This window comes from Somniosus microcephalus, chromosome 7 (assembly GCF_052327205.1).
Source record: "Somniosus microcephalus isolate GS21.2 chromosome 7, FLI_Smic_1.0, whole genome shotgun sequence".
NCBI lineage: Eukaryota > Metazoa > Chordata > Chondrichthyes > Squaliformes > Somniosidae > Somniosus > Somniosus microcephalus.
The window spans coordinates 179522856-179549827 of record NC_140993.1 but is presented as its reverse complement, the minus strand read 5'-3'; the positions used below and the strand labels follow the sequence as shown (position 1 = coordinate 179549827).

The window sequence follows — 26972 nt, the reverse complement described above, 5'->3', positions numbered from 1 at the left end:
CTGGACAGCAATGGTAAGGCCATCACCTTTTTGACCTCTCTCCTTCTACTTGTGCCTCACACCAGCATCCTTTGCCACTATCGAACCAATACAGTACATTGCAGCACTCATGCCTCCCTCGCTGCCACCCTGTCCTCACGCTAAAGCCACTCTTGTACCTCCCTGCTTTCAGATGCTGATTCGCCAGGTGAGGAGGCGGGCCCTCAAGCTGCCACTGTGAGTGACTCTGCAGGCGACGACGAGGAGGAAGCCGGATCATCAGTGCCACCCTCAGCCGAGGCAGCCCATGGCCATAATGGGGACATGCCTTCCCTGGAGGGGAGCAGGGGGGAATGGTCTGAGGAGGGTGAAGCTCCGGGGTGGGCTGCAGCAATGCAGGGGGGATAGGGAAGCTTGGCGGCCTTCTCCCCAGAGGGAGAGCCTGGCCTCGAGTCCTGCTACAGTGAGCGCAGAAGAGGTGCGGCTCCTCGCTGAAATAAGCGCCCAGGCGGAGCACAGGCACACTGAGCTCATGGCTGCAATGGCAAGGATGCCCGAATCCATTGAGTCACTAGCAAGGAGTGTCCAGGACTTCGGCGCAGCACAGGCAAGGAGTGTCCAGGACGTCGGCGCAGCACAGGCAAGGAGTCTCCAGGACTTCGGCGCAGCACAGGCAGCTGCCACACAAGTGCTTAGTGCTGCAATGCAGTCAGTGGCTGGTCTCATGCAGACGCAGATTGAGGCCACACGAGCACTGACTGCTGCCACCCTCGCTGGATCGGGCACGAATCGCCGGGGCCCTCGCCGCACCGCAGCAGGCCAGCAGTCTGTGCTTCAGCAGATTGCTCCGCATGCTGCAGTGCAGCCCCCTGGGAGTACCAGTGTGTCGTCCGACCAGGGAGTTGCTGTCCTCTGTCAGGATGACAGCATTCCTGCTGCCAACACTGTCACTTCTCCACTGCAGCTGCCACCACCTGTAGGGCAGACTGCTGTCACCCATGTAGAGTTGGAGCAGTCAGCAGCCGGGCCCTCCAGGCCCAGAGCTGCTCCAGGCCATCCCTCAGGGGCATCTGCAGTCTCAGTTTCTGACACTCAGCAGCCTTCCCCCAGCCTTGCTGCAGCCACTGGGGTCCCATTGCGGAGGAGCTGCAGGGTGGGAAGGGGCGAATCTCGCAAGCGAAGCAGATCACCCTCAAAGGGCAAAAAGTAGGAGGTGTGGCAAAATGCTGTTAAATGTTTTATTGAAGGCCGAGGATCGTGGTCAATTTTTGGTTACTGTTTTGTTCATTGTCTCCAGGTTGTGAGAGCCAGTTATGTGACTGGTTGCTTTTTTGGGGGTTTCTTTCTATTACTTTGTCATGCGGGAAGGACACACAGTTTGTTAAATAAAGAAGTGTCTTTATTCAGAATGTGCATGTTTGCTCTTTGAAGTATTTGTTGCCTTGACTGGCTTAGGGGTTGCGGCACGGTTCCATTCATGTTCTTTGAATGGCAGAAGGCATTCCCTCAGAGGGCGTCTAGAAGCAACTTGCTATAAGCCGCTGATGGACGGCCCTTGCACTTTGTGTCTCCCTCACGTCTTGGTGCTGCTCCTCCTCCTCTTCCTCCTCCTCCTCTGCTGGTGCTCCAATGTCTGGTGGCAGTGGCTGAGTCCTGAGGATTGCCAGGTTATGCAGCATGCAGCACACAACAACAAAATGGGAGACTCACTCAGGTGAGTACTGAAGGGCTCCTCCGGAATGGTCCAGACAGCGGAACCGTTGCTTGAGCACGCCGATTGTGTGCTCAATGATGTTCCTGGTCGCTTGATGGCTCTCATTGCATCGTTCTTCAGCAGGGATGCTGGACGAATGGAGCGGGGTCATCAGCCAGGTGCACAGAGGATAGCCCTTGTCCCCGAGAGCCAGCCTCCTAGGTGAGCCGGGGCCTCGAAAAGGTCTGCCACAGAAGTCTGGCGCAGGATGAAGGCGTCTTGGCTGCTGCCTGGAAAACGGGCATTGACAGCGACTATCAGCTGTCTGTGGTCACATACCAACTGGACGTTCAACGAATGGAACCCCTTCCGGTTGCCGTAATCCTCGGCATTCTCTTGCGGTGTCCGCAAAGCCACATGTGTGCAGTCAATGGTGCCCTGGACCATGGGGAAGCCCGCTATTCTTGCAAATCCCATTGCGTGCTCTTGCTGCTTGTCCGGGGTCATGGGGAAGGAAATGTACTGACATCTCCTTTTAAAGAGGGCATTCGTGACTTGACGGATGCAGCAATGCACCGCCAACTGGGAGATATTGGCAATGTCCCCAGTAGCGGATTGAAAGGAGCTGGTGGCATAGAAGTTGAGAGCCACTGTGACCTTCACTGCCACCGACAGAGACGTCCTGCTCCTCAGTTGAGGCTACAGATCTGGCTGAAGCAGGTGGCAGAGCTCAGTGACCACTTCCCTGCTGAATCGCAGCCTCCGAAAACACTGCTCCTCAGACATGTTGAGGCATGAGAACTGTTGGCGGAAAACCCTGGGAGGGTAAGGTCTCGTGTGCCGACGTCTGTTGGCCCTCCTCCGTCTGGCCATGATTGGCACTCTCTCTCGGTGTCTCTGTGCCCTCTCAATGTAATGGAGAAGCCCAATGTTCCCACCCATTGCAGCCCCCATAGTATGTGGCCACTCAAGGTTATGCCAGTGAAAAAGCAAACCAACTACAAAGTCCTGGTCAGAAGCCAAAAGTACCTCTGCGAGCGCTGACTCAATGCAGAAAGCTCTCTCCCTTTGTCTCTCTGCAAATCTCTCTCTCTCTCACAGAAGGAGTGGTCCAAAAATGGCTACCACAAAGAAGCCAGGAAGAGCCTCCTTTAAATAGCGCCCCCCCCCCCCCAGCGACTGGGGACCGTTCCAGTCAACCAGCCGCTGGGAGCGACAGGCAGAAAGGAGGGGGGCGCCACTGAATTTCCGGTTCGGGGCGCCCCAAGAGCGTTGCACCATGAAATGACGTCAGGATCTGCACGCGCAGCTGAGCGGGTGTTGCGGTTTAGCGCCGCCGTTAAATGTCTGCTCAATTTCGCGAGAGGCGCAGGTCTCGCCGCGCCCGGGCGCTAGCCGCCTCGCGCCCACTTATCGCCCTCTTAAGGCGCTAACGGGTGGCGCAAACAACTGAATTTCTCCCCCATAGTCTTCTACTGCTGTCTGTCCAGAGAAAGGTACTTGACTCTGTCAGCATATCATCTTGCCTTACATCTAGCAGATTGTGGTATCCACAGTTGATGTTCATATGTGCAGGTCTGTAACAGATGGTCTTGTTTCTGGTTGATTGCGTAACAAAAGGCACTTTTATGTGGACAGGTTGTTAGCCTGACCAGGAAGACCAGTGGACTGACTTTAGTCTGGCTCCTACTGTGTGACCCCACCAGGAGTTATACTCCCACCAGCATAGCTCTCAGAGTCAGAGGAGCCGCAAGCATTCCCACCACATCAGCGTGCAGTTGTCTAGCTAATTAAAGTAGAACCGTTGCAATTTACTCCAAGTTCATCTAGTTTCTTTAAAGTGCTTTACTTCAATTAACTAGTTTTATTGCTGATTCACATATTTGGTTTATTATTTTAACCAACTTAGTAATTTTTACTTGTTAAATAGTGAATGCATTGAAAAGATCATTTTAAATGGTCATGTTAGTTGGATATAACCGTACTAAAAGCTTCTGACTAGTTCAAGTAAGTGCATAACTGCTTCAATACTCACTATTTACTTCTCTATTACCACGTCGGTGCTTCCGGATGCTACGAGTAATGACACCATCGGAAAAAAACACAACCAGGAACACAAGGAGCATGGAGCTGCAAAAACCTGGTAAGAAACAAAACGAAGCAAAAGATTATAAAGAATTAAGATTATAATGAGTTGCTGTTATCCAATGCTAATGGTCATAAAGAATTTTCCTTTTAAAAATAAAAATGTAACATGTTATCAGTATTTGTAATGTAATTATTTGGACATAGGTAGATGCTCCTCATTGAGGAGATTTGAAGCACTTTCAGATGTAACACAAAATCTTCCACAAGAGGTACAGGTGCACAAATTTCCTCTCAATCTGCTGAATGCTGTTTTATGATAAATACGCTCCTACATGTGTAGACTTCCCACCCTCCACTCTTAAGATTTCTGTTTTATTGAAAATACCTGTTACATAGTTCCATTCATATAATGGCTGTGCTCTCTTGGGCAATGTAACACCACCAGTGTCTCTGGACTAGGTTTACGGATTTGTTGCAATCCTACAGCAAATTCCACACTTACCGTGTGTAGCGTGATTTGCTTCCTGAGTAGCACAATTTTGCATTAAAAGTCTTGGGGGGGGAAATTTGGTTGCTTTGCGCCTCCCGTTAGCGCCCTAAGAGCAAAGCAACTAGCGCCCGGGCGCGGCGCCACCAACGCCTCCCGTGAAATTCAGCAGGAGGTTAGCGGCGGCAGTATCCGTTAGTGCCCCGCGGCGGTGCGCCGCCAGCGATGACATCATCGCCATGCACAGCACCTCACTCGCGCCCTGGCCGCGATCCTTGATATTGCCCCCTGACTTACCACCGGACGCTATGTCCGACGGGGTCAGGGGGACCTACCTGCATCTGGGGCGGCGCTAATTAAAGGCGAGGTGCCGGACGGCCATTTTTGTTGCTGGCCGCCTGCCAGCACCTGCCCCCGTTGCTGTCCCCGGCCTCCTGACCTGCCCCCCCACTGCGCTCCGTGAGCCCGGCACTTCTCTTGAGTGCCGGGCTCTTTTGCCGGCACTCTGATCCCAGTGGCCCAGCTGGGCCCCAGGTCGCGCTGCACTAGGCCCCTCCCCTTTAAGAAGGGGAGGAAAGCCGGCAGTACCGCGGCGCGACATAGCACCACGATATTCCCTCGCAGCGCCCCAAGAGAGAGGCGCCCCAGTAGCTTCCCTCTTGGGGCGCTACTGATGAGTTTCGGCTACGGGGGTGCTAATTTTTTCAGGCCGCTAAAAGTAGTGCCCCGGCGAAGTTAGCGCCCCAAAGGGGGCGCAACTCAATTTTTCCATCTTGGAGACAGTGAAAATGCTGCTTTGTGAGCAGATCTGAGTGACAACGAAACAAATCACTTGCCCTAATCATAAGCTAATGATAGTACTATGTAATTAAAACTTCACTATGGAAGAATCCCTCTATAATGGATAATATTTAAATTATTTTAATAAACATGGGTGGAGAAAACTATTAAAATCATAAAACATTCCATAATGCAAACATGTTCCATTTTTTCAGAATATTGAGAGTAAATTGTTTGAAACTATAGGTTGATTTGGCCATTAGCAATACAAAAAAAAACACACACATACTGCATGATAGTTTCAAGAATGGGCTTGCATCGGAAAGTAAATTCACCTGCTGCAGCTTTGATATCCACATGTAAGTCACCATACATATACAAGGTATGTTTTACTTTTATTCCATATTTTAATAGGTCTCAGTATGATACAACTTTTATATGAGTAGGATTTCACAAAATGTAACCTATGAGTTTGAGTGTTATAATGTAGAGCTTTGCTATTACTAAAAAGCATGCTAAAATTAATGGCCTCTTTCTGTGCTGTACATTTCTATGATTCCATGATTCTAAAATGTTCACTTGTAGCTTAGTTGAAGAAAAACCTCAGTAATGCAACAATTTGTCCATTTCTCAGTTTTGGAAAGAAAAGAAACCAGACAGACCTACAATATCATTGTACTGCTCTGTGTATCAGACCTCACGTTGCCCCACCACTGGTTGGAGCCCCTTGAGTTGCCTCAGTCGTACTCTTTGGAACTCCCTTCCTAAAACTCTCTGCCTCTGCACCTCTAAAAACCTCCATAATATTCATCTCTTCAACCTAGCTATTGGTCACCCTTCCTAATCTCTTCCTAGCTAGTCGTCTGTTTTCATTCTAGCAATTTGAGATATGACTCGTGCCTCAGGAAATTCTTTACATTAAAGGTGCTATATAAATGCAAGTTGTTCACTGGGCATTCGTTTCAATTGTGTTTTGGGACCTTGCTGTGTATTAATTGGCTGCCAACTTTGTGTATATAACAAAAGTCACTGCATTTCATACTATTTGAAGTGCTTTGAGATGTTTCTGAAAGATATAAGGTGGTTGTTATCTTTTTGTGTATTTTGTAACATTCTTACTGTTGACTATTTCAATCTCATATTTTAAATCACTCTCATGAGCAAATCCCAACTCCCCATACCTCCAACTCTGTCTATCCTTGCCTTGAGATCTAGGTAAGCTTTTGACAATGTGCCCAGGATATGAACGGGTAAACCAGTCTGGTAATTGCTTTTAGCTACAGTATATGACTTATCCTGTCTCCATAGGATCTCACACCAGTCTTTGAAAGTAGTAGAGCATCACATCAGACCTTGTTTTAAATTAAAAGTATCAAGTAAATTAATTTTACAAAAAAAATAAACAAGCAGATAAGTAACAGTCTTAGTTATATATTTGTGGTAGGCATACTTCCAGTTAACTCCTCAAGTGAACAAAATAATAAAAAGAACTAAGCTAAGCCTTTGTAAATAACTTTTAAATAATACACAGTATTTATTTTCCTAAAAGTTCTTATAATCATGGGAGCCTAATTATTCTAAACTGTTTCTTGGAAATTCAATTTGATTTTATGATTTCAAGTGTTTCAAATTGATGAGTTTCTTTGAACTATAGAACTTTACAGTACAGGAAGAGATCATTCAACCCATCATGTCTGTGCGAACTCTTTGCTGGAGCATTTCAAAACTAATCCCATGGCCCTGCTTTCTCCCCATAGCCTTGCATTCTCCTTTTCTTTCAATATTTATCCATTTTTCCCCTTAATAGATGCAACAGTCTCTGCCTCAATCACTCCTTGTGGCAAAGCATTCCATGTCTCATCAACCTATGGTGTAAAGAAATGTCTTAACCTCTCTCCTCACTCTTTTAATGGCAATTTGAAATTGATGAGCCAGCATGACTGACTCCTCAACCAAAGGAAATAGTCCTTCCCTAGTCACTCAATCAAAAATGTTCATAATTTTAAAAATCAGTAAGTAAAAGTCTCCTCTGAGCCTTCTCTGCTCCAATGGAAATAGTCCCAGTATCTCAAGTCCCTCCTCAATACTATACTGATTCCCATCTCTGCCGTCAACCTGGTGATTCTATGCTGCACACTCTTTATGGCTTTAATGTTCTTTCTGTAACGGGGTCCCTATAAGCGTGCACAGTACTCTAACTGTGGCCTAACCAATTTTTGTACAAATTTATCATTACATCTCTACTCTTGTAATCTATGCACATATTCATAAAATGAAAATGCTGTTGATCTTTTATATGGCTTTATCTACCTACATTCATGCTTTTAGGGAATTATGTAATTGAATCCTAAGGTTTCTCTATTCATTCACACCCATCAGCATCTTTTCATTGAGTGTTTACCCCCATTCTTTGTTTTTCTTCCATCCTGTATAACCTCACATTTATCCACATAAATTGCATTTCCCACCTGCCTGCCCATTCCATAACCTGACTATGTCTTCCTGAAGTCCGCACTGTTTACAAGCCCCCTATTTTTGTGTCATCAGCAAAGTTTGAGACTGTGCCCCCATCTACAAATCCAAATCATGTAAGTATACTGAGAACAAAAGCACTCACCAACTTTTCTCTAATTGAGCAAATCCCATTCATCCTAACTCTGTTTCCTGTCTGTTAACCAATTTTCTATCCATAGGACTGCATTTCCTCTTATACTATACACCTGGGTTTTTCTAATAAACCTCTTGTGAGATGCCTTATCAAACATGTTCTGAAAATCAATATACATTACATATACTGCATCCCTTTTATCTATCCAATCAGTCATCTCTTCCTAAAGCTCTATAAAATTTGTAAAACACAACTTGCTGCTATAAAAATCCATGCTGGCTGCCCTTAATTAGCACATATATTTCAAAATGGTCACTAATTTTATCTCTAATTATGGATTATAAGGCCTCAATATTTGCGGGGAGGGAACGGGGAGAGGGGGGGCCGTGGGGGTGGGAGGTTGGGTGTGGGAGATGAGGACGAGTTTGGACAGGAAACCCAGAAGTATGGATTTCCTGGATTTTACATTCTTTCCTCAGGTTTCCCATCCGACAGCCAGCGTGATTGACAAGCTGTCTGTACAAGGCCGCAGCTGAGGAGGAGAGAGCACGTAGGGAGGGAGGGAGAGATCACAGGGAGGGGGTGATCGTGATCGGGTGGCAGATCGTGGTCGGGGACGGGGGGGCTCGTGGGCAGGTGGGATAGATTGTGGTCGGGGGGCAGCTCATGGTGAGGAAGAGATCGTGATGGGGGTGGGGGAGATCGCGGGGGGGGGGGGAAGAGCGGGGGGAGGGAAGTAGGTAAACTTATTCGGCCTGGAGGAATCAGCCATAGTCATATAGAGTCATAGCGTCATAATGGCACAGAAGGAGGCCATTCAGCCCATCGAGTCTGTGCCAGCTCTCTGTGGAGCGATCCAGTCAGTCCCATTTCCCCGCTCTATCCCCGTAGCCCTGCAAATTTATTTCCCTCAAGTGCCTATCCAGTCTCCCCTTGATGGTCTCCGCTTCCACCACTTCCGTCGGCAGCGAGTTCCAGGTCCTCACCACTCACTGCTTAAAAAGGTTTTTCCTCACGTCCACCCTGTATTTAAAAAAAAAAAATGTATTCATTGATGGGATGTGGGCGTCGCTGGCTGGCCAGGCCTGCATTTAGTGCCCATCCCTAGTTGCCCTTGAGAAGATGGTGGGGAGCCGCCTTCTTGAACCGCTGCAGTCCATATGGTGTAGGTACACCCACAATGCTGTTCGGAAGGGAGTTCCAGGATTTTGGCCCAGCGACAGTGAAGGAACGGTGATACAGGTCCAAGTCAGGATGGTGTGTGGCTTGGAGAGGAACTTGTAGGTGGTAATGTTCCCATGCGTCTGCTGCCCTTGTCCTTCTAAGTGGTAGAGGTCGCGGGTTTGGAAGGTGCTGTTGAAGGAGCTTTGGCGAGTTGCTGCAGTGCATCTTGTAGATGGTACACACTGCAGCCACAGTGCGCCGGTGGTGGAGGGAGTGAATGTTGAAGGTGGATGGAGTGCCAATCAAGTGGGCTGCTTTATCCTGAATGGTGTCGAGCTTCTTGAGTGTTGTTGGAGCTGCACTCATCCAGGCAAGTGGAGAGTATTCCATCACACTCCTGACTTGTGCCTTGTAGATGGTGGAAAGGCTTTGGGGAGTCAGGAGGTGAGACACTCGCCGCAGAATTCCCAGCCTCTGGCCTGCTCTTGTAGCCACAGTATTTATATGGCTGGCCCAAAACCTTAAATCTGTGTCCCCTAGTCCTTGTACCATCAACTGTGGGAACAGCTTTTCCCCATCTAGCCTATCCACACTCGTCATAATCTTGTACACCTCTATCAAATCACCCCTCAACCTCCTTTGCTCTAATGAAAACAAATCCAGCTTCTCCAACCTGTCCTTGTAGCTAAGATCCCCCATCCCCCTGCTCCTCCTGGCCCACAAGCAGTGCTGTAAATGCACTTACCTCATGGATACGGCCCTTCTCACCTCCTTTTTAACTGCCGGGTTTCCCAAGGCCTGGAAACCCCGGCCGAAATGGGTTAAATATGAAAAGCATGTAAAAGTGAAGGCATGCAGTCTCCTTAAAAGCTTTTACCGACTGACCCACTTCCTGAGAGTGGATTGGTCGCCTATTAAAACCAGAAGTGGGCGGGTTGGGCTTAGGTTGGGATCGGGTTTAAAATTTCCAAACCCGAACCCACCCGTTCTTGGGGGTTAAAATGACCCCCTAAGAGTTTGCCTGCAAATGATATTAAATTAACTATCTACAGTTACCCAGTTTTCATAGAATCATAGAAGTTTACGGCACAGAAGGAGGCCATTTGGCCCATCATATCTGTGCCGGCCGGAAAAGAACTATCCAGCCTAATCCCACTTTCCAGCTCTTGGTCCGGAGCCCTGTAAGTTACAGCACTTCAAGTCAACGTCCAAGTACTTTTTAAATACGATGAGGATTTCTGCCTCTCCCACCCTTTCAGGCAGTGAGTTCCAGATCCCTACCACTCTTCTGTCCTTTCTTGATCAATGGTGTTACATTGGCCATTCTCCAGTCTGATTGCAAAATTTGCAATTTTAAGAAGAATTAAAAAATTGTGGCCAAAGCCTCTGCTATCTTCTCTCTAACTTCTTTCAACAGCTTTGTGTGCATCTAATTAAACAGCCTCTGTGATATAAAACAGAATGGGCCTTTTATATCAGAGGGTTGTCCTATGAGGGAAGATTGAGTAGAATGGGCCTATATTCTCTGGAGTTTAGAAGAATGAGAGATGATCTCATTAAAACGTACAAAATTCTTAGAGGATTTGACAGGGTAGATGCTGAGAGGATGTTTCCTCTGGCTGGAGAGTCTAGAACTAGGGGCTATTAACAGAGGCGGGTTGCGTAGGTGAAGGTGCAGAGTTTCGGATGGGAAACCCGGAAGTTTGGTTACCCCACATGCTGGCTTCCAGTTAGGTGGGGAGGATTCTAGAACAGGCCGCAAGAGTAGGTACGTCCAACCACTGACCCCGGGGGGGGGGGGGGAGGGTTTGATCCCCAACCCCAGAGGTCTTTGTATGGAGGGTGGGGTCTGATGGAAGAGGAGCTTGGGAGGCCGGGGGAAGCACTCCTGCTCCTCCTGGTCCACAAGTAGTACTGTAAAGGCACTTACTTCCTCCTTGAAGCTGTCCTCACCTCCCTTCAGCTGCCGGGTTTCCCGAGGCCTGGGAAACCCAGCCAGACCCTGTTAAACCTGCAAAGCAGGGTAAATCAGAGGCTGCCTGCCTCATTAAAATATTTAAATTGCCAGGGTTGTGAATCTTTGGACTTCTCTACCCCAGAAGGCTTTGGATGCTCAGTTGTTGAGTATATTCAAGACTGAGGTCGATAGATTTATGGATACTATGGGAATCAAGGGATATGGGGATAGGGCAGGAAAGTGGTGTTGAGGTCAAAGATCAGCCATAGCAGAGCAGGCTCAAGGGGCCATATGGCTTACACCTGCTCCTATTTCTTATGTTCTTATAACAGAGAGTTACTGGAACTTCCTGGATTTTGATTATCTCACCACGCAAGTTTAAAAAGGAGCTGTCAGTCATACACAAATTGAATTAATCATATAGCATTGTCTGAGTTTGAATTATTCCTCTCTGTAGCCTGAAACTGACAAGTCTTGCAACATTGTATTGGGATAGGTATGGTACATGATTCTGGCTTAGATGGCTCTTAAATTCCTTTGAATTTTTAATGCAATTTTCACACAATTTGGGTAGGGAAGTGGGGTGAGCAAAATAGAGTGGGACCCAGATCAATTGGGCTTCTGCCACTTTTTACATCTGCCAAAAGTTCTGCAGGACATCCCCCCCTGTCCCATTCTATGATGGCAACACTGGAAGAGGCAGGACTGGAGCAATGCTGCCATGTGTCCTAAATCCTGCCCGCTGCTAGAACTAAATTCTGGTAGAGGTGAGACCCAACATTTCTTTCAAAGTCAATTTCCCTGTACCAATCGATCACAGATGTCCAATAGAAAAGAGCGTGCCTTCCAAACGGTGTGATTGGGTCATTATGACAGATCTGATTGGCCAGAATGTTTAGTGACAGAGAGTTATTTGCTCTGAGCTGAAGGAGCCACAAACCAAGGTGGTAAACAAACCCACAATACATATTCATCCTTGAAGAGGAAGAAATGGGAAGAAATTCCAAATGTAAAAAAGATAAAAAGAAAGACTTGTATTTATATTGTGTCTTTTACAACCTCAGGATGTCCCAAGTCACTTCATAGCCAATAAAATACTTTTGAAGTGTAATCACTGTTATAATGTCAGAAACATGGCAGCCAATGTGCGCACAGTAAGCTTCCACAAACAGCAATGGGATAATGCCCAGGTAATCTCTTTTTTTAGTGATGTTGTAAGGGCGATAAATATTGGCCAGGAACACCTGGGAGAACTCCCCTGCTCTTCTTCAAAATAGTGCCATGGGATCTTTTTACATCCGCCGGAGATGGGGCCTCAGTTTAACATCTCATCTGAAGGACAGCACCTCCGACAGTACAGCACTCCCTCAGTATTCCCTCAGTACTGCACTGGAGTGTCAGCCTGGATTTTGTGCTCAAGTCTCTGGAGTGGGACTATGAAGCCACAACCTTCTGACTCAGAGATGAGAGTTCTACCAACTGAGCCATGGCTGACACCTTACTTGGAATAGAGACCACAGTGCCACTAATAGGATTACACTGGGAGCTGTTCCAGGTGGTAGCTCGCAGCTCTGGGCTCACTACCTGTTTTTAATATCATCATGGGGAATAAATTAATTGGTGCTCTGTCCCGACTAAGGTGGGGTTAGAACTGCTGTAAATTGCCTTCCAGAGACGGGACAAAGGCCCAATTATGGGGGGGACTGAGTGCATTTTTACCAACACCCAAAAGCCACATCATAGCAGCGTGTATTTTAGGAATAAAGAATAGCTTTAAAAACACAGGTCTAGATTTAACTTCTTTACAGCCAGAACAGACAGTCTGCAAATGATGATGTTGTAACACTGCTCCTCTCTTTTTCAGACACACAGGGACTCTGACTGCGACAGCATGAACCCTCTGGACTAACACCAAAAGACTGTGGGGCAGGCACAGAGAATGCTAATCTGCAGTCAGGATCCTGTATAATTTAGGGGAGTTTCTCCTTGAAAGAAAGCAATTCATCAGAAAGTCATCAGGCTCTGAAACTGAATGCTGGAGGTTTTCCTAACGGGAGACAAGTGCGTGTATCTTCCAACAGTTTGCAAACAGAACCAATTTAATGAGGAGAGAAAACACAAACACAGCAATTCACACGTGTAATCATAAAAATAGTTCAGAACAAGTGGGTACAGAATTCATTAAAAAAAAGCATCACAGAGACCAAGTGCATGCAATTTTCTTCCAGATTTGTGTTTACTTCGGGTGAAGGTTCATCTGTGCAGTAATCAGTCTCCATAAGGACGAAGTATTGTTTCTGTCTGTCAAAATGAACACTGTAATTAACTGCAAAGTTTAGCTATGTTTTTAATGTAACTCACCTACTTTTTTAATAATCTGTGTTTTGAATGAAACAAACAGTGTACTCCACCAAGGGAAGTACAGCTCACAGTGACTGTTGGCACAACTAGCTGACAGATAGCTAGGGAGCCGGGGGTTGGGGGGAAGAGGAGGGGGGCTTTTCTTGTTCATTCTATGGTTAGCTACTGAGGTAAAGTGTGAAGGAGACAGTGAATTACAGGGAGAGAGAAGCAGGGGCTAAATTCGAGAAAGAGATGTGGCGAAATGATGGAAATTCACAGTGCTAGGAATTGGGGTAGACTGATTCATAAGGTATTAAACCCATTAATTGCTTCTTTGCAGCAAAAACAGAAAATGCTTGAAAACACAGCAGATCCATCAGCACACATAAAGAGAAAAGACAGGTTAATGTTTTGTGATCAATAACCTTTTGATCAGTCGTATAAAGAGGCTCACATACTTTCTACTTTCCATTTTTAGTGAAGACTATACATCCTAAGTATTAACCTGTCTTTTCTCTTCATAGATGCCAATGGACCTGCCGTGTACATCCAGAAATGACCTGGGCTCAGAAATTCAATGCAATGAGGTCAAATTTGCAGATGATACCAAACTAGGAGGGGCAGCAAAATTAGAAGAAGCTGCTCAGAAGTTATAGAATGAATTGGATAAGATATCGGGGTAGAATTTCTGTCGGGTTTTTCTTGGTCGTGGGGTTTTCAGCCTAGAAAGGAAGCATCTAGAGGTGCTCTTATAGAGAGATATAAATAATATCAGATTCTTATGTGTGTAGAAAAAGTTAACCTCAAATATTACTTTAAATTAAACTGTGGGAATAGAACCAGGGGTACAGGTTCAAACTAGTGAAAGGCAATTTTAAAACTGGTCGGGAAATTCAATTCAGATTTTAATTATTGTTGGAGATTTTTTTTTAAATTAAAATTAAAATAATTTTTTAAAAACTTTTTCTTTCTGTCTCTTTTATCTATCTCTTAATCCCATCTTTGGCCTGAATTCTAAGACTTTGGCAGCAGAGGAGATCAGGTTTCCCGCAGGCCCTGCCGAATTTAACAGCAGGGCCTGATTTGCATGGGAAACCTCTGTTTCCCACCTGCAGCCACCCAGATGAAGAGGCCGACTGGCTGCGGGCGGGTAGGGCTGCAGCACCAGGCCGCAGAGAGGAGGGAGGGAGGGATCAGGTGGGAGCCGGGGGGTGGTCAGGGGAGCCGGAGCAGCACATCGGAGGGCCAGGAGAGCGATTGGGGGTGGGGTGGGGGGGGCGGCTGGAGGACCAGAGGCCAGAGGAGTGGGGGGAGGGGAGCGGGGCCAGGAGATCATCGGAGGGCCGAAGGAGCAGGGAGGCATGGTGCAGGAGAACTTCGGAGGGCTGAAGGAGCAGGGAGGCATGGTGCGGGAGATCATTGGAGGGCTGGAGGAGCAGGGAGGCATGGTGCGGGAGAACATCGGAGGGCTGGAGGAGCAGGGAGGCATGGTGCGGGAGATCATTGGAGGGCTGGAGGAGCAGGGAGGCATGGTGCGGGAGAACATCGGAGGGCTGGAGGAGCAGGGAGGCATGGTGCGGGAGATCATTGGAGGGCTGGAGGAGCAGGGAGGCATGGTGCGGGAGAACATCGGAGGGCTGGAGGAGCAGGGAGGCATGGTGCGGGAGAACATCGGAGGGCTGGAGGAGCAGGGAGGCATGGTGCGGGAGAACATCGGAGGGCCGAAGGAGCAGGGAGGATTGGTGCGGGAGATCATCAAGGGGGGCCAGAGGAGCAGGGAGGATTGGTGCGGGAGATCATCAAGGGGGGCCAGAGGAGCAGGGAGGATTGGTGCGGGAGATTATCAAGGGGGGCCAGAGGAGCAGGGAGGATTGGTGCGGGAGATCATCAAGGGGGGCCAGAGGAGCAGGGAGGATTGGTGCGGGAGATCATCAAGGGGGGCCAGAGGAGCAGGGAGGATTGGTGCGGGAGATCATCAAGGGGGGCCAGAGGAGCAGGGAGGATTGGTGCGGGAGATCATCAAGGGGGGCTGGAGGAGCAGGGAGGATTGGTGCGGGAGATTATCAAGGGGGGCCGGAGGAGCAGGGAGGATTGGTGCGGGAGATCATCAAGGGGGGCTGGAGGAGCAGGGAGGATTGGTGCGGGAGATCATCAAGGGGGGCTGGAGGAGCAGGGAGGATTGGTGCGGGAGATTATCAAGGGGGGCCGGAGGAGCAGGGAGGATTGGTGCGGGAGATTATCAAGGGGGGCCGGAGGAGCAGGGGAGGTGGGCAGGGAGATCATCGGAGGGGCCAGGAGTGGCTGATTGGGGACCTGTGACTCATCGCGTGGGGGCCAGAGGAGCATGGAGGGGGAGGCCTTGTGCGGGGGGGATCGTAGGCCTGGGGGGATCAGAGTTCTCGTGTGGGGGTCTCCGATTGTGGCAGTGGGTTAGGCAGGGCATTTACCTCCTGGATCCAGCAGTCTTCGTCTTCCAGTAGCTGGTGGGTTTCATGCGGCCTGCAAAACCCGACCAGCCACTGTTAAATTTAAAATGGTCATAAAATCTGAGGCAAGCCAGCCTCATTATAATATTTAAATATGTGACCCGCCTCCTGGAAGCAGGTTGGCTGCCCGCCCCCCGTCCCGCCCCCGTTAAAACCGGAAGTGGGTGGGTTGGAGGCGGGTTCTGGTTGGGATTCAGATTTTTAACACTTTAACTTCCCACCCTACCCCAACCCATCCATTTTTTGGGGTTAAAATTTCCCCCTTTATTTTACTTTCTGTACATGATTTGACATTGAATTAAATATTCTAACTTACACTTCCTGCATGCCTCAGTAAGGATTCTTCAATCTGATTGGTTGAGGAAGCATACCGTTGCTTTCCCTGTTCACATAGGTCCCAGATCCCCTGTAGAGGGCGCCGCGCTGAAATGGCTTTCCAATCAGAGCAAGACGCAGCGTAAAAGCCCATCGAAAGTCTGTGGGCAAGTGTAAGTGCAATGAACGGCTAGCACCGTTCGTTCGCCGCTGACCGTAAAATCCAAGCCAATAGCTCCTGATTTGTTAAGACTGGCCACCAAGAAAACATGAATTTAATTAGCTCTGACAGAAGGTTATGCTCAAAACATTAACCTGCCTTTTTTCTTTACAAATGCTGATGGACCTGCTGTATATTTCCAGCATTTTCTATTTTTGTTTCAAACTCTACAGTACAGACTGTTACAAACACAATTCTGTTGAAAGAGTCTGCAACGCAGACCGTCATTTGATTGTCTGGGCAATAATGAGGTTAATGAAAAGTTAAAGGGGTGGGTACACCATCCAGGAATGTGGGAGGGCCATGTATGTGGATGGTCATTAAGTATCCCTATCATAATTATGTCGGTGGTTGCACTCATGTCAGTGTTCATCTCCTGGCATACTTCCCTCACTCAAGTATGCCTAGTGCTAATCTGTGGTTACTGCAGATTCCCTGCTGGAGTAAAGGTATGATGTTCTTTTTGACACTTTCCTTTTGAAGAATTTGTTTATTCCCACATCAGATATGGCTGAAAGTTACTGATCATTCCTTCTCTTTATTTAACTGGATCAAGCACTACAAAGGGTCGATTTTCACTACCTTCGCCTGCCGTTAACAATCTCCAAATGGGGTCGGTAGCCTTACCGCCCCATTAATAGTGGTGATGCGACCGGCTCCATTTTGGAAGGGGTCTACATAGGAACATAGGAATTGCTAGATGAAAAAAGACCATGGTCCATCTAGTTCACCTTCTACCATCCTGGGAGTTGCATGGTACAGTGATAATGGAGTTGTTGACTAATCGTGACCAACCAATCTTTTTCAATTAGTCTACAACAGACCCAGACATGACATGAGAAAAACCCCAGTGTTGGAGAGGTTTGAGAACCATAGGGCCAGGTTCACCTTTTCCTCCCAAGCATGCTACACTTACCACATGTCATGTCTCAAATTACTCATATACTGTATCCCAAAATGTTACTTTCTGAAATGTATCTAATTTGCATTGCCTAGTGTGGGTGTCTAAAGCGCCCGTCTGTTTCAGGCGATAGGCTCCTTTTAATAAGGAAATCGGAATCCTATGGCGTAAGTAGGACCCCCGTTTGCAACTTTAGGTCGGAATTGGTCGCAGCCTGCGCCGTGCACATACCAACCAGTTCCATGGGCGATGCAACCGAAGAGGTCCTCCCAAGGTAAGTGTCGAATTATGTTTGTGGGCCCCACAGGAACAAGAGCACACCTCCGGAGACCACAAAAATACCCTGGGCCGCTGCCGCCCAGGACCCCCACACTCCACAATCATGACTCCCTCCCTGCAACGTTCCTTGTGGGCGTCTGCTCCGGCACCATCTTGGAAGCCTCAATTCAGCGAGCTTCATCGGGACACCTGCTTGGCGCTCCACAGCTCACCTGCCAAATTTAAATGAGGCCAGGGCCTCAAAATTATGGGGACCTCTTCACTGGTGGAACAGGAGGCTGAGCAGCGCACTCCGCTAGTCAGTCGCCCAAAAGTCAAATTTACCCCCATAATTTTTTTTTCTTTAAAAGGATTGCTGAGCTTGCACTACCGCCTCCTCCACTCACTCCTTCCATGCAATGTTTCTCCTTCCTACCTTTTAGGTGAACTTTTAAGGCTCAATTTTAGGAATTTGCACCCCTGGCATGGAGCTTCATGTGCTGGGAGCATACATCAGAAATTGAGGCAGGGAAGTCAGTATTCCCATCCTGGATCTTTCATCTATCTGTCCAAAACCCCAATATTCATTAGCCAGCACCTGAAGCTGTGAGCCGGGAGCTTGACGTTTTTCTTTTACTGTCACTTCTTTGAGCAAAGTCTCTTTAATGTGCCAAAATCACATGAAGCTACTTTTTCCATGATTACTTTGATGTTTCTCTCCAGCTTTATAAATGAAGTGACCAAGGTGAAGGACTAAAGCACATATGTGGGTCACAGCCCAGGTTTACATGAATAAGAGACGCGGTAAATCAGGAACCAGTGATGCGTAGCTTAGGTTTTAGAAACCTGCAGATTTTAGCTAGAAGGTAAGACTGAGGGAGGTAAGTTTTGAGGTCCTTTAAAGAATGCGGTAAAGTTAAAGACAGTACATTAAGTCTGAATTTCAAAGCAATAAGGATGCGGGGAGCAGGGAAAGCACATAGCACAGTACAGGAGGAATAAGAGTTTTGGGGGAAAAATTGGGCAAATCCCCTAGTGCCTGGGGGTGGCGCCGCTAACACCTCCCGCGAAATTCAGTGGGAGGTTAACGGCGGAGGTAGCCGGTAGCGCCCTGTGGCACTTTGCCGCCGCCGATGATGTCATAGCCGTGCGCAGCGCCCCGCTTGCGCCCCGGCCGCAAACTACCCTTGCGCCCCTTGACCTATCGCCAGACATTATGTCCGACAGGATCAGGGGGTGCTTTTGCAGCGGCAGCGCGCAAGTTAAAGGAGCAGGTGTTGTGCGGCCATCTTTATTTTGGCTGACTGCCAGCACCTGCCCCATTTCACTTTTGTATGCACGGTGCTGGCCGCGATCCCTCAGCCCAGCCCTCCTCGTGAGGAGTTTTCACAGCACCCCGCTCCCCGCAGGTTCGGCATGGTGCTAGGCCCCTCCCCTTTAATCAGGGGAGGAGGCCTGCAATGACGTGGCACTACATGTCGCCTTGCGTGGCGCTGCTGCACATAGCAAGGTGACATTGAGTAGTAGCGCCTCCAGCAGGAGGTGGAGCGCTTTCCAGTAGCACCCCACCTCCTGCTTGGGGCGCTACTACTGAATTACGGCAGAGGGGCGCTAACTTTTTCGGGGCACTAAAATTAGCGCAAAAGAGTCGATAGTGAAGCCAAAAATGTTAAATGAAGAGGGAAGAGTGGAGCCATCAAAGGTAACAGGTGCTAACTATTGGTTAGGCTTGCAAAAGACATAAAAGGGGTGATTTTAACCCTGCCCACTTGGTGAAAACCGGGCAAGCAGGCAGTTCAAATTGCCTGTGGGATGAACTCGATGACTTCCCACACCAATCCTGCAGGTTCTGATTTTAACCTGCTCTTCTGAACAGCCGAGAGGGCTGCCTGCCTGAAAACTGTCAGGTTTCTTCTTTAAATATGCAGATTGGGCTCCGATTATGTCATCAGGGTTCAACTGCTATTTTAACAAGAAGCCTGCATGGGAAGAGGAGCCGTGGTCAGAAGAGGCCCAAAAAGGGAAGTCCTTTTACATTTTTTGACTTAAATTGTGGGGTTAGGATTAACAGGAGTGCTCCTCTGGGCTGCACAAGGAAAGTATAGGCCTCCCCTGCCCCAGGCTCCCCTCCCCACCTTCGAGCGCGATGCCATCCTGAACCCCTTCCTCATGACTTACCTGAGTTCAGGGGACTCCACCCTGCCATCACACATTGTGATCGCAGCCTCTAATTAGCTGCTGCTCCCCACCAGTTTTGGGCAGGAGACTAACTGAGCCTATGAAGTTGATGCCCGGGAGTTAAAAACTCCCAGGAGTTAAAATCTTCTGGGCCTCATACTGCTGAGTTCAGGACAATTTTCCACCTGTCTCACCTCCTGCCCCGAGTTGAAATTGGGGCTAAAGAAACTAACCCCAAAAATCCACAGGACCGCTCAACAGGCATAAGTGCCATGGAGCACCCATCGTAGGCCTATGTCTATGACCCCGCTGAACTATCTGAGGTAGGGGGAGATCACCTAATTTAAATGTCACTGGCCAGTGCCCGGGCCACTATGGACACATCCTGGGCAACTGTACACTGAGTTTATCCCAAAGTCCAGGTCAAGGAAGCAGAGGCCAAGGAAATGTCTAGTGTGGGAAATCTTTCCCCTTGGCCCCCATCCCCTCTAGCATCCATGGGACATGTTTGAAGCAGACAGAGGTCTTGCTTGCCCTAGGCCTCACTTAGAATTGACTGACCAATAGACTTGTGGTGAAGAGCTGTTTCCAGGTCCCACCAGAATTTTTGCCTCCATCAGGCTTACTGAGCCCAACTTCTGACAGGGACCTGTGATTGAGCCCAGAATATTTTTTTTTTTTTAAATACTGTGTTATTCATATATAACCCCAACTTTCTCTCCAATGTTGTGGATTACAGTTCTGGCTCATGTGGATTTCCTCTCTGACTTTATAGTTTAAAGATTACTGGATTTTTTAATTTAAAAGGTGAATGCATTTATATATCAACTTATTATATTGCCCAAATAAATTACTTTGAAATGCTGATTGTTCATAGAATCATAGAAATTTACAGCACAGAAAGAGGTAATTCGGCCCATCGTGTCTGTGCCAGCCAAAGAAGAGCTATCCAGCCTAATCCCACTTTCCGGCTCTTGATCCGTAGTGTTGTAGGTTACGGCACTTCAAGTGCATATCCAAGTACTTTTTAAATGCGATGAGGGTTTCTGCCTCTACCACCCTTTCAGGCAGTGAGTTCCAGACCCTCACCACCCTCTGGGTGAAAAAGTTCTCCTCAACTCCCCTCTGATACTTCTACCAATTACTTTAAAACTATGCCGCTGGTTATTGACCTCTTTGTTAGGGGAAATAAGTCCTTCCTATCCACTCTATCTAGGCCCCTCATAATTTTATACACCACAATCAAGTCTCCCCTCAGCCTCCTCCGTTCCAAAGAAAACAACCCCAGCCTATCCAATCTTTCCTCGGAGCTAAAATTCTCCAGTCCTGGCAACATCTCCTCTGTACCCTCTCTAGTGCAATCACAACTTTCCTGTAATGTGGTGACCAGAGCTGTACACAGTACTCTAGCTGTGGCCTAACTAATGTTTTATACAGTTCAAGCATAACCTCCCTGCTCTTATGCTCTATGCCTCAGCTAATAAAGGAAAGTATCCCGTATGCTTTCTTAACCGCCTTATCTACCTGTCCTGCTACCTTCAGGGATCTGCGGACATGCACTCCAATGTCCCTCTGTTCCTCTACACTTCTCAGTATCCTACCATTTATTGTGTATTCCCTTGCCTTGTTAGCCCTCCCCAAATGCATTACCTCACACTTCTTCGGATAGAATTCCATTTGCCACTTTTCTGCACACCTGACCAGACCATTAACAGCCTGGGATATATTTTATCCGGGCCTGGCAATTTATCTACTTTCAAAGATGCTAAACCCCTTAATACTACCTCTCTCACTATGTTTATCTTATCTAATATTTCACACTCCTCCTCATTAACTACAATGTCTGCAATGTCCCTCTCTTTTGTGAAGACAGATGCAAAGTATTCATTAAGAACCATACCCACACCTTCTGCCTCCACACACAAGCTTCCTTTTTGGTCTCCAATAGGCCCTACTCTTTCTTTAGTTATCCTCTTGCTCTTTATGTATCTATAAAACATCTGTTTTGTCAGCAAATGCAACAGCCATTTTTTACAAATGTAAGACTCCACAAACAGTGATGAGGTGAACAGCCCATTAATTTATTTTGGTGATCTTGGTTAAGGGAGCAATGTTAGTCTGAGGAACACTGGGGAACTCCCTGCTATTCTTCATATAATGCCGTGGAATCAGCAATATCCACAGGTGGGGCCTTGGTTTAACAGTTCATCAAAACGATGATGCATCTAACAATGTAGCACTCCCTTCGTACTGGACTGAAATATCAGCTTCGCTATGTGAGGCGCCCTGGTGTGGAACTTGAATGAACAGCCTTCTGACTCACAGGCAAGTGTGCTAATGATTATTTAAGCAGATGCTTCTGTTGCAATTGCTCAGGATTTTCCCTGTGTATCGGGAATTTTTCTATAGAAGGCACTATATAAATGCAAGTTGTTATGTTTAACTTTCCCATTACTATGTACATTAAATCTGTGACACCCAGAATTCTGCTCTTTGATACAGATCAGCATGATTAAAACTTATATTTTGTCCTTCAGTGGAGTAATTAATTGTACAAAAAACTTGACTTTATTACAAAAAGAACAGGTTGCTGGTCAGGCTTTTACTTTCTTAGGGCTGTGCATATGGGGGATAAGGGCCAGGAATCTCCTTACTCACTTAAACGGGGTTTCCGCTGCACTTCCGATGTAGTTACAGCGGTGGAGTGGATGCAGTTCCGAGGAAATTCCCAGCTACAGTCATGACTGTCAACAGCCTAGTTTGTGTGAAAGATTGTGGAAACACGGGTCGTGAGATGGCAATAGTGTTTAAAGAACTGTAGCAGTAAATTCACCATAATGAAGTCATTACCAATGTTCTTTATTTTTTGTTTTTGCCTATATCCATCCTATCCCTTCCCCATATCCATGCTATCCTAGTTGGATGTAAGAGCAGGATCAGCCAGCCAGCTGGTTTCTTCAATGTTGCTGCTGTCATGTTGGTTGACCAGCCAACACTTGCTTGATCAGTATGGAAAAAGGGCGTCATTTTAACTTTTAATGTAAAATGGCCAAGGGAATTGGAAATCGGGAGCTATGTATAATGGGTGCTATGCATATGTAAAGGACGACTGATCGGAACCAATATTGGCCATTTAATACTATTGCCAAAAGTTAAAATGACCTTCTCGTCACTCAAAATGCCTGGCAAAACATTGTGGGGGAGCATTATGATGAATGTCATCAAGGCTGGGATTCAAACTCAGGTTGCCAATTTAGGAGCCAAACATTGCAATGTTATGTTGATCAGATGACCAAGCTTTATTCATCTTATTTATAAAATATGGTCTACCTGGGGTAAGCACCCGCTTTATTAAAAACAATGGCAAAATAAATGCCTATGAATTTTCCAGAGAATCTTCACAATCAGATTGACCCCTTTGGGCACAGAACATGTGCAAGCCTGGCCTACTGCTTGTATAAAACAAATATGTAAACACATTACACACCTACAAAATTGCTGCAGAATCTTTCAGCCGGTGTTTCTCTATACTCCCTTGTATAAAAGCCTATATTTAATAGATAGACTTCACTGATATCTTCTGCATAATTAACTTTAACATTGTCTCTACATGAATGAACCTCAGGTATTAATCTTGAAACTTTTAAGCAACATGGTAATCTATCTCACTTTAGGTACTCTTAGCAAAAACAACAAAAATACCAATTTATTTTGGTTCAGTGTTATACTGTGGATTACATCTTCTCATAACCTTCATAGACACACATAAACTGCACATAGTGAAGCAAAAAAATGCAACATTCAGCTTTCAAACATCAGACTGAAGATTCATTTGAACATTTTCTCATTTTCAATGTCTGCTAATCACTATAAAGAAGGGAAATGTAAATCATAATTTTACCTGAGAAGAAACTCATGTTGTTATCATAAATCCTGGATCTCTTGTTCTGTGATACTGATCTCCCAGTTCTATGTATCTAGTATATCCCACATTTTATAGAGCTATGCCCCTTATACCACAGGTCATGGGTGGAGTTAAGCTAATTTTCATTGAGCTGAAGAAGTGTATAATAAACAATCTACCAGGAAGTATTATAGAAGGCTGTCAGCAGAATCTTTTTGAGTACATAATGCTCTTGAATCATTTGTAATACACCAACAAACCAATCAAGATATGTCATGAATATGGTGGAAAATAACTACCAATAAAATAAAATAAAGAAATTAAAAATAGGGGAAAATAAATCTATCAATAATATTTTTTGAATACAAATTCTAAAAGCCTGTTGAGATTGCCAAAAAAATTAACTGCTCCAGAAATTTGGGTAATTCAAATCCAGTCTAACCAATATCATTTTACTAAACTCTTTAAACAATATTCTATGGTTGGTGAATCACCTGTATGTATTTCTCTTGAGTTAGAAAAGATAAGAAACAGAATAGTGCAGAAAGATGTGTTTGGTTAATTTATATATGAAACATAAGCCAGTGGTTTATAACTGATGATATTTTATTTAACTTACCACATTTGAAACAGTGGAACTTTGTGACACATTAGCTGATGCATACAGCTGTCAGCTCATGACCACAAGCACAAATCACAGCCTGAAGGATCAAACCTTCCTCAAACAGTGGACAACCATCAACTGCCTCAGAACCGGTCATGGTAGATGCTGCCACCTTCTCCATAGATGGAAGATTAAAGCATCCCCATCATGCGACTATGGAGCTCCTAATCAGACCCTGGAGCACATCATTGAGCACGGCCCTCAGAGGAAATTTGCAGGCAGCCTACCAGATATCCACACTGTTACACCAGAAGCTTTGGCCTGAATATCTGACTTAGATATTGACATTTGATTTGCTACTACCATACGAAAGAAGACAGCTTTCCGAATCTTATTCCCTTTCCATCATTCACTAAAAAAAACCTATTAAAAACCTCTTACCGTTACTACAGAAACACCTACAAGCAGCATCAACTACATGACCAAAGCACCATCTCACAATACATGTAGTGGTCTTGGCACTGTCCCTTCAGCTACCTAGCCCCCATGCTCTGGAATTCCCTCCCTAAACTCCACTGTCTTCACCTCCTCCCTCTTCTCCTTTAAGATCTTCCTTAAAACCCATAGCTTTGATAAAGCTTTAGCCACCCCTCCTAGTCTGTGCTTCTTTCAATTGGCTTGCCTCTATATAAATGCAAGTTGTCATAGTTGTCATGGCTCTTGTAGTTATATGACTTGACGGAGACACCAATGTTCACTTCCAATTTCTGGTGCGACACTTTCAAATGCATTTCAGACACACTCATATCTGCTAAAAAATAAAAACATACAGTATTTATTAAACCGAATAATAACTTAATACCTCAAACTTATTTTTTCATCTAAAAAGTGATGAGGAAAAAGTCTACAAAAAGTGTCAGTTATGATTATTAGTTAGTTAACAATGCAGTTACTAGGAAAATGGCATTATAAGTTCTAGTTTGTGCATCTAAAAACTATTCATAACTAGATTGGAATTTGTAATGCTGTAATATGCTTCCTTTGGCTAACATCATTAGGGGGCATAAATATATGATAGTCACTAATAAATCCAACAAGGAATTCAGGAGAAACTTCTTCACCCAGATAATGTGGAACTCACGACCAGAAGGAGTATTTGAGGCGAATAGCATGGATGCATTTAAGGGGAAGCTATATAAACACATGAGGGAGAACGGAATGGAAGGGAATGCTGATGGGGTTAAATGAAGAAGGGTGGAAGGAAGCTCATGTGGAGCATAGACACTGGCATGGACCTTTGGGCCGTGTGGCCTGTTTCTGTGCTGTAAATACAATGTAATCATGAAACGGTGTAGGGGGTGGCGTGCGGCGCGTGCGCCCGGTCAGCTATGCCCCTGACTGCCTGTGAGCGGTTCGAATCGCTCCCACACCCCTGGGTTCTAGACACCGGACTTAGGTACAGGCGGTGATACAGAAAACTTGAGTAGACAAGTGGTTTGGTGTAAGAAAACCAAGACTTTATTAAAACAGAAACGAAAACACAGTCTTATGAGAAATTACTGGTAGAAAAAAATTACAGGCATATAACAATAATTACACTTATACAGGGAATGGGGAACACACGGCACATCGAGGGAAAAACAACTACTTTAACAATCCCCTTATCCTTATCCCACCCCTATGCCTAACTAGATTAAGCTATGAGGGGCAGGAATTCATGCTTACCAATCCCAAGCAAAGCGTGTTGTTTTAACAATTATGAGTTTTGAGGTCTGGTCTCCTGTTCTTTGGGATACTCCGTCACCACGTGGTCTCAGGGCGCGGTGCTGGAGCTGTTGCTGCGACACACCTTTCTTCTCAGCTACCATCATTGGCTCGTCGTGATGGGTTCTCTTCTTCTCCCTCGGGCGGTCGTCGGCGGTAATGTTGCATCAGCGAGACGGTTGGCAGTTTTCACTGCTTAGATTTTCCTACCCATTCTTGGAACGCCGGTATATTCGTTATGGCGTGGACACCTGCGTTTAACGCCAGCTTATTTGCAGTGTTCAACTAGCCAACTTAGTCTCACTGTCCATATATTTTCTTCCCCCAAGTGCCAGCTTATAACTAGGCGCTCGGTCTTAATTAATGCGATTTCTGCTGCCCTTCTCTGCTCTTGTCGGGTATTTACCTTCTTCTTCGTCTTGCCTTATCTCGTCTCATTTCGTCTGCCCCTTTTGGTGGCCCGTGTGTCCTGTATAACTTTGGACTCAGGTCTCGTTCCCCTCTCCGCGCTTGGTGTGGATGTCCTTGGTTGCAACTTAATGCGGGAGCGAGAAGAAAACCTGCCACGAGGCCAGGGCACGAATACGAGCGGCAGCAGCCCAAGAGGCCGGAGCCACGAGAGCAGAGCATGAGTAAGGGGCAAGAGAGAGAGATTGCTACTGAGGGCCTATAATTATACCCGTTCCTTCATCGCCTACCTGCGCGCCAAATCAGGTCAGTCCATTGTTTAACTTTTGGCGTGCTGTGTTAAATGATTGTACCAATCTAAACTAACTAGCTTTAGATGGCCGTTTATCGCACCTAATGGCCTGATGTCCGAGTTGTATTGTCATTAATGCATTTTAATCGGCCTGTCCAGCCTTGATGGCTTCCTTAAGTTGTTTCTGATTATTTATACGGGCAAACTAATGGTCTCATGCTTAGGCCTAACTGGGTTGATCTGTTCCAATTTGACGAAATGCATATTCAATGTTTGCTTAGCTGTCTGGCCCTTCAAACACAAAAGTCCTTTTCACAGAAATGCATTTTAAGTTTCGATTTCCCAAAGCTGCTTGTTCTGTGCTGCAGAGTCCAAGCTTGTAAAATCTTACAGGCTTTTGGTCACGAGGTGCAGACGCCATCTTTGGGTACCCTTTTTAAATTGTCCATAGGGTCCCTTTTATTAACAACCTTGGGGAAATGTGGAAATTTTGCGAATCCTATAAACGGATAAAAAAAATGCAATTTCTGGCGCAAGGATATT

At 46.3% G+C, this 26972-nt stretch overlaps 1 protein-coding gene across 1 annotated transcript in view; it reads right to left on the bottom strand.

The window, feature by feature from the left end:
• The window catches only part of LOC147115036 (uncharacterized), a 57386-nt gene extending 31553 nt beyond the window's left edge, over positions 1 to 25833 (bottom strand). The window contains exons 1-3 of the mRNA XM_085993973.1: positions 25815 to 25833; positions 24648 to 24776; positions 3708 to 3812 (exon numbers count right to left, since the gene is read on the bottom strand). Coding sequence (XP_085850099.1) covers positions 3708 to 3812; positions 24648 to 24776; positions 25815 to 25833 — 253 coding nt within the window. The remainder of the gene's footprint in view (positions 1 to 3707; positions 3813 to 24647; positions 24777 to 25814) is intronic.
• Positions 25834 to 26972: the final 1139 nt, after the last annotated feature.